The sequence below is a fragment of the Mirounga leonina genome, unplaced genomic scaffold, assembly GCF_011800145.1.
Source record: "Mirounga leonina isolate KUSES-001 unplaced genomic scaffold, KU_Mleo_1.0 Mir_128, whole genome shotgun sequence".
Taxonomy (NCBI): domain Eukaryota; kingdom Metazoa; phylum Chordata; class Mammalia; order Carnivora; family Phocidae; genus Mirounga; species Mirounga leonina.
The window spans coordinates 24,178,226-24,186,430 of NW_023270320.1; the positions used below are offsets into that span (position 1 = coordinate 24,178,226).

At 46.5% G+C, this 8,205-nt stretch overlaps 1 protein-coding gene across 1 annotated transcript in view; it reads left to right on the forward strand.

Moving 5' to 3' along the window:
• FAT1 (FAT atypical cadherin 1) overlaps positions 1-1,496 on the forward strand; it is a 129,065-nt gene extending 127,569 nt beyond the window's left edge. The window contains exon 28 of the mRNA XM_035004200.1: positions 57-1,496. Within this exon, the coding sequence (XP_034860091.1) occupies positions 57-685 (629 nt within the window). The 3' untranslated portion in view covers positions 686-1,496. The remainder of the gene's footprint in view (positions 1-56) is intronic.
• Positions 1,497-8,205: the final 6,709 nt, after the last annotated feature.

Here is an 8,205-nt window from a genome sequence, read left to right on the forward strand (position 1 = left end):
ACTCTCACAGTCTCTGGGGAGAAGAGACACTGAAATCTGTTCTCTTTTCTACCAAGGGTATCACTGGGATACATCGGATTGGATGCCCAGCGTTCCTCTACCAGATATACAAGAGTTCCCCAATTACGAGGTCATTGACGAGCAGACCCCTCTGTACTCAGCAGATCCAAATGCCATCGACACAGACTATTACCCTGGAGGCTACGACATTGAGAGCGATTTCCCACCACCACCAGAAGACTTCCCCGTGCCTGACGAACTGCCCCCCTTGCCTCCGGAATTCAGCGACCAGTTTGAGTCCATACACCCTCCCAGAGACATGCCCGCCGCAGGTAGTCTGGGCTCTTCCTCGAGAAACCGGCAGAGGTTCCACTTGAATCAGTATCTGCCCAATTTCTATCCCGTCGATATGTCTGAACCTCAAAAAGCAGGCCCCGGCGAGAACAGTACGTGCAGAGAACCCTATGCCCCCTACCCTCCAGGGTATCCCAGAAACTTTGAAGCTCCTCCTGTAGAAAACATGCCCATGTCTGTGTATACCTCCACGGCCTCCTGCTCTGATGTGTCGGCGTGCTGTGAAGCGGAGTCCGAGGTCATGATGAGTGACTATGAGAGCGGGGATGACGGTCACTTCGAAGAGGTGACGGTCCCTCCGCTGGATGCCCAGCAACACACGCAGGTCTGACGCTCAGACTCCCCCCCAAAGTGCCTGGACTTTAACGAACCTGGAGATTATTATATAAATGATCTTCCACATCGTTCTCTGCAGCAGTGCTTCAGTGCTTTTTTTTTTTTTTTTTCCGTGAGCTAAAATGGGCATGGCTGCACTGAGTCACGCACCTCTTGACAAGTTAGCCATTTCCGGTGTCCAAACCTACTGTAACGCGAGGGGGATTTCCTTTGGCCGTGCCATTTCCGAACACCTGTGTGCATTTACATTGGTCTGTTAAAATAATGAAACGAAAAATCAGCCCTATCATCTTGTTAGCATGATTCATGTATTTATATAGATTTGATTTTAATTTTCCTTTTTTTTTGTAAATTTTATGTACAGATTTGATTTTTCATAGTTTTAACTAGATTTTCAAGACATATGGTGCATTTGTTTTTGACCGAAATTTGGTGGTGTTAGCGTCATTACCTAGCACCCTGATTTTTTAATATAACCAGGGTTTCATTGTGTCCTCTTCCATTGAAGTATGACATTCCATTAAGACATTTCAGTATTAGTCCTTCATTTCTAGCTGTACATAGGAGGAGGAAAGATCTTCTACATGGACATGTCTTAAATGGGTTACTGTATTTTAGAATTATAAACATTTTTCATTACTGGAAAGTGTAATGGGGACCTTCTGCATACCTGTTTAGAACCAAAACCATCACGACACAGTTTTTATAGTGTCTGTATATTTGTGATGCAACGGTCTTGTAAAGGTTTTTACTGAAAACTACCATTAGCCAGTCTTTCTTACTGACAATAAATTATTAATAAAATACTTTAGTTTTACGGCCTGTTTTTCCTCTGGATTTAGACTCTCGTTCGGGATTCAGTTAAGGAGTTGACAGAGAAGGCTGGATGGATGTAGATGTTAGCTCTTTGTGGCCTTAAATGTGAAGGGTCCAGGTGCCCAACCAGGAGGTACTTACAGATGTAGCCACTAGGCGGCAGTACATGGCTACTCGAGCCTGCTCAGAACTACAGGTGGAAACAGAAAACTACGTTCTTTTATGTTTTCCAGCTAACACTTCAAGAAACTTTTACTCTATACATCTTCTCAGTATTTATTGGGTATCATTTAAAGGCTTCTATGGTCTTCACCTATGACTTCTATCAAAAACAAAGTAGAAAGCCTTTTATCTTCTGTAATCAAAGAACAACTACTTGTGTATGATTTAGTGTGAAATCAAGCTATTTTCCATGTGTATACAGTGAAATCCATCCATCCAACAAATATTTATTATCTACTATGTGTCAGTCAGGCATTCTTAGAACTTCAGAAAGATAGTTTTTTTCTTTATCAGATGAGACTAGATACACAGTCTAAACACCAGAGCTAGCTCTGATAACAAAAAACCAGCACGCTCATACCTTCTGCTATAACCACTTACAACTCTAAGTTGTTTTCTGTTTCCTGTTCATATTTTTAGGTCTCTATATTGTTTCTAGTCACTGATTTTTTTTTTTTTTTTTTTTTTTTTTAGGAATTGTGTATTAATTCAGTGTGATGTTCGAGGAAGGCCATGTAACCTAACCCACCTCCATGTAGTTACATCCTAACTTTTGGATTAATCCACATACACGGTTCTCATTGTTTTGGTGGTATAAATATTCACTGCTGCGCTAAGTGTAGTATATGTTGTTTATTTCCATTTACTTTGCTACTTTCCCTTTTTCTGAAACAGTTGCCTGCCTTAATTTTTCTTTTTAAAATCTGTGACTATTTCATTAACTTATCCCAAACACATTTTTTGGTCACCTACTCTATGTTATTCTTCACGAAAAGACAAAAACTCCCTACCTTGTCCACTCCCTGTCCACGGCATAGGCAGAAGAGGATACCATTCTTATTTTTATGGCCCAGTGGCGCGAAGGGGGGAGGCTGCTGAAGACCACAGGTACCAGCTGCGTGGGGTGATGCCCAGGCTCCTCCCCACTGCCCCGAGGGCTGCACGGTCAGCATCTCGATGCGAGGAAGCTCTGGTAGAGAGAACTCTGGGAAATCCTGCTCTCCTCTTCCTGTGAGTTGTTTTCTGTGAAAAATAGTCTAGTCAGGAACTGGATCATCCTCACAAAATTAGCTTGAATTCCTATTGAGTTTTCAGTGACTTCATAGAAATGTAGCGGTTAGGTTTGTAATCTGTCAGACCTGGAAAAACTACCCCAACGCCCATCTACCGCCCCCAGTCTTTCTCCAGTTCCAGGTTCCCCTCTGCTTGCAATCTCTGCCTTCTCCCAGCCCACTGACTCGGCTCAGTAACTTTCTGAAGGTCAAAGTGGGCTGCTCATTCTCTTTTGCAGTCTGGTGTTGTGTACTTTCTGATCGCTCTTCATCAGCAGCATTAGGTTCAATTTCAATTAGTGCACCAGCTGAGAGCAAGTTATTCGTCAGAATCTCATTTCCTCACCAGCAGTTTACTGCCTCTACTGCAAACAGAATGAGTGACTCGGAAAGAAGGACAAGTAATTTTTTCCCCCCAAGAAAACCTCCGCTTGTGTGAACACTTAGGGAATGAATGCACTTGTCCCTGTGCTGTTAGAAAGTGTGGCCCTGGGAGAGGCTAGGTTTTCAAAGGATGCTAGACATAGAAAACGTGTAACATTTGAATCCAGAGGTCACTGGACCAAATAGATCCTACAAAGAGCTACGAGTACAGGGTGTCTGTAGGCGAGATGACAAAGAGGAGCTCCGTGATTCTAAGCCAGAGCCGTTATCCAGTTGTCTCAAGGGGTAAAAAGAAATTCTCATAATGTCTGATGACGATTGCTTCAATTCACTGTAATGTTTGTAGATGCCACCTAACAGTTTTAGGATAAGGGAAGAATATAGGAAGAAGAACAAATCATCCACGCCGATGGTGTGTCACCCTCCTCCCGGCTGTCAAAGACTTAGAAGCACAGCCCCACTTCCTTGCCAAATACAGAATACTAGCCCCCTGCAGACGAGGATTGCAAACATTTTTCGACAATGCTCTCGTGATTTGTGTTTTTATTTATTTTAATTTTTTTTATTTTTTTATTTTTTTGTGATTTGTGTTTTTAAATAATTACCTTAAATGAGTCTTTTTCTCTTCTTTCAAAGGTAATAATACTTTAAATAGATGCTTCAAGATAAGTTGGAACAAAATAAAATTTTATTTGTAGACTTTACTAAAATTTCTTTAAACCGAATGTGTAAAATGTACAAAGGTTCTCCAACTAAAAAGCTCTTACTGGCTTGAGATCGTTTTTAATAATGATCTCAAATGCTGAGTTTTTACTTCTAATGGGGAATTTCACAAGATTTAAAAATACCCTCCGGTCATTGAAAACTGTGGTCTGACCTTTAATTTCTGTGCCATAATTTTGAGTCACACTGGGGTTCTGGGAGATATCCTCACAATGAATGTCAGAGCTGGGTTTGGTCTTTGCTGGATTAACAACTGCAACAAACACTGATGTCTGCACCATGCTTTTATTCTAAGAGCTGTGGCTACGTAATCCTTAAGACTGACCACCATGTGTGTGTGTGTGTCCGGCGGCGGGGGGGGGGGGGGGGGGTATCTCTTATCATTGTTTGCATTTTATGTAAGAGAAACATTTGTCTGTGACGAAGCTGGCAAGCAGTAAAGCCCCATTCGACCTTGGGGGTCTGAGGCCAGAGTCCACCCTCCTGACCAGGACCTGCTGCCCCACCCAGCAGATGCCCTGCTTCCCTCAGGCAGGGCATTCCAGGATCAGACCGCAGTCCCCACTGCCGCTTAGGTAGCTCTGCAACCTTCGGGTTTGGTTTAACTCCACTGGCGGGAAGGCACCATTTTAAAACCGTGGAGCCTCAGGGTATACTCGCAAACTCCCATGCCTTCCAGCATGGGTGGCAGGTGGAGACTGCTGGCTTCTGAGTCACAGACCTCAGTTCAAAGCTGCGCCCGACCACTCGTTAGCTGAATGATGTTAAACCAACTACTTCTAGTTAGGTTCCTCTACTGAGAAGGAGCGACTAATAAATACCCTACGGGAGTTCTGCGGAATCAAACCAACAATCTAAATGAGGGTTCTTAGGAGAGCTTATTACATTCCAAACGTTCTGCAATTATAACTCTGAATCCCTCCAGTGACCCTCATTATTCCCACTTTCCAGATCAGGAAACCCAGGCGCTAGGTAATTTTCTGAAGGTCACTCCACAGGTCAGTGTTGGGACTGAAATTCAAAGCCCTGATTCTGGTCTCAAGGCTCCATCCCCCAGGCCTTCTTTCTGAAGTGTCTCTGAAAGGAACCAACCCGCAGACGGCGAAGTTCCTCACACCAGCTTTCTGGCACAAAGTCAATGTTCACCAAATGCTTTAACTGCTGTTACTGTTTCCTCCCTCACTGCCATCCCAATCTTCAAATAGGTATTTTAATAGTTTACTTTTAAAATGTATCATATGAAAGTTTCATATTTTTAGGGGGGGAGGGGCAGAGGGGGAGGAGGAGGAAGAATCCTAAGCAGGTTCCATGCCCCGAGCAGAGCCTCACGCAGGGCTCAATCTCACAACCCTGAGATCACGACTTGAGCCGAAATCAAGATGCTTAACTGACTGAGCCACCCAGGCATCCCTGAAAGTTTCATTTTCTTAGTGCCTTTATAGAACATGCGATAATTCCAAGAAGCTTGCTAACCCAGTTTAGATTTGACTAATTGCCTCCAAGCCAGGAGAGGTTTGGCCATTTGCATCTTGGTGGTTTTCCACTAAGTCCGTGCATTCCACATTGGAGACTGGCTGACGTGGGTGCAAGTGAAGTCTCAGGACCCACTTCCGCTGTGCATTCATCCAAAAGTTGTTCCTGAGTATCTGCTCTAAATGAAGGCCAGAAGCATCATGTTTGCCATTCGGTGAAGGACGAACAAGACTAAGTCCGACCCTTAGGAATGAGATGAGAGTTCAGGGTCACGTTTACAGCTTACTACCTACCCTGTGTCTTATTTTTCCACCTGCTCCATTTAACAAGACAAAAAAATGCTCTCCATTCACCTGGGATTCAAAGAGTGCTCCTGAGGCTCAAGTGCCCCTCCTCACACTCTGCCCCTTGCCTCCACCCACCCACCCACCCACTCATTCACTCATTCGTTCATTCATTCGCTCAGTTCAAATTATTGTCCGGGTTGCATTAACAAGTATCGGTCTAGTCCACCCTCTGCTACATCCTGCTCGCATAAAAGTGAAAACTCGGCTCACGAGCAGTCATGCGGCCTTTCAGAAAAAGAATTTCAGTGTGGTCAGGGGCTGTGGGCTACGCAGAAACGTACCGAATAGAAACTGACCCACGAAGCTGAACGCCCCTTCTCCCAACGCCTCAAACACCAGAGTATGTCAAGGCGGCAACAGCAGGCGCACGTTTGGAGGTAACAGGGTAAATCAAGAGCAGAAACTTGCTAGCGACTTCAGGGTTTTCTGCACGTTGCCCCGAAGCTGAAGAAGCGTGATCTGACTCTGTCGCGTTTGTCTGTACAACCTCGGCAGGGACCGTAACGGGGGGGCCAGGGGACTGTCCGTCAGCGCCTGGCAGTGAACGACGGCACAACAAACCCAGCTTCGGCCCGGGGCTGCCGACGCTCGTGCTCCACAAAGGCCCCGCGAGCACGCGCGGCGCCTCTTCTTCAGCGACGAGGAGCACGGGCGCGGGGCCGATGCGCGCGCCCTCCAGCCGGGAGCGCTCGCGCAGCCGCAGAGCGGGAACGGGGAGCTCCGCTGGGTCGCCGGGAAATCACCCGTAGCCTGGCGGAGCGCTCGCGTGTGGCGGGCTCCGTTCCCGGAGGGGCCTCGCCTAGCGCCCAGGCGCATGCGCACGCGCGGCCCTTTCAGATGCACCCCCCCCTCCCCCCGCCCCGCGGCGTGTGGTCAAACCTCGCTCACACAGCCGTTCTTTCTGGGTTACTCGTGTTCTGACTTCCTGCAATTTCTCACACGTGCTCAGTCAGTGTTTGCCCTGAAATCGCTCGCGGAACGCAGGCCCGGGTCCGGATACGAGCGGGTGGAGAACCCCTGGAGAAACAGGATCCCCACGCAGATCCAAGGGCCACAGCCCCGGGCGCGGGCTGGATGGAAGAGGAGGGCTCGGCCGGCCGCGAGGAACTCAGGGCTCCCAGCAAGGGCCACCGGACGGAGGCCGAGCCCGCGTCCTTGACGACTCCGCAGGTGGCGTTGCCCAGGGAGAGTCTTCATGACTGTCGTCTGTGCGGAATTCTGCGTGTGGGGGTGTTTGCGCCTTTGCACCCATTTTGTCGTCATTGTTTTTGAGTACGGCAGGCCGTGTGCAAATCTGTATCTTTGCCTCTCGCACCTTCTCCTTAGATGACAGAAGAAAAAAAAAAGGTGTTTTAAGGTATTTCGCTCTTGTGTTAATTTTTCCGAGGGTGGCAAGTAAATTTTTAAAAAATGAATGAAGCAATTTCTCACCTTTCCTTGGAGAACAGAGCCCTCTCCACCCCTCTGCACTGACCTCGCTCCCTGCCCTGCACATTTTTTTTTTAAGATTTTATTTATTTATTTGAGAGAGAGAGAGAGAGAGCACGAGATGGGGGAGGGTCAGAGGGAGAGGCAGACTCCCTGCCGAGCAGGGAGCCCGACGCGGGACTCGATCCCGGGACTCCAGGATCACGACCTGAGCCGAAGGCAGTCGCTTAACCGACTGAGCCACCCAGGTGCTGCCCTGCACATTTGATAACGGCGTTCCCCTCTTTTTCAGATGGCGCCACACCCATCTTTTCTGCCTATCTCCTTCTATATTCCTACAGTTTGGGGGGGAAGTTTCCTTATTCATTCATTCATTCATTCATTCATTCACTCATTCATTCAGTTTTATGCAGCTTTCCCTTCCTCCCTACTACTGGAAATGTTACAATACACACTTTGGAACTTGATCGTGAATTGACTGGCATTTCTCTGCCTTCTCAACTTGCCTCCCAAAGACCCAAGAAACACACGAGCATGGTGCCTCAGACCATAGCTACCCCTGGGGTCTGCACAGGAAGCCCCTGAGTCCGGAGGGGAGTCTCAGGACTTTCTGGCCAAACCACCCCTCACTGGCCAGTTCCCATTCCAGCTGGTCTGTTCTCATACAAGCACCTACCTTTCCCTTTACTCCACTGATTTCCAGCCGAAATCATGGGGTACATTTATTTTATAACCCCCACCATGGTGCGTGTAGTTACTATTCTATTGTGTATTTTTACACACATCCCCAAGAAAACTTCAACTATTCCTAATAATCCTTGAACTATTTATTTTCTTCTGCAAGCAATATTTCTCGTGTCTTAGTATGAAATGAAACTTTGTGAATTACATAAAGTAATGGTAAAGAAGTTATTTCTTTAATGGCATATTTAGCTCTTGACATTAGGATACAGGTACATTTAGTGAAAATATATATACTCTAAATAAAATTTAAATTCTTGTGTTGTTTTACATCTTCTGGAGTACTTAACTGTAATGTTCTCCTTAGAGCAGGCCAGGAAATAAAACCC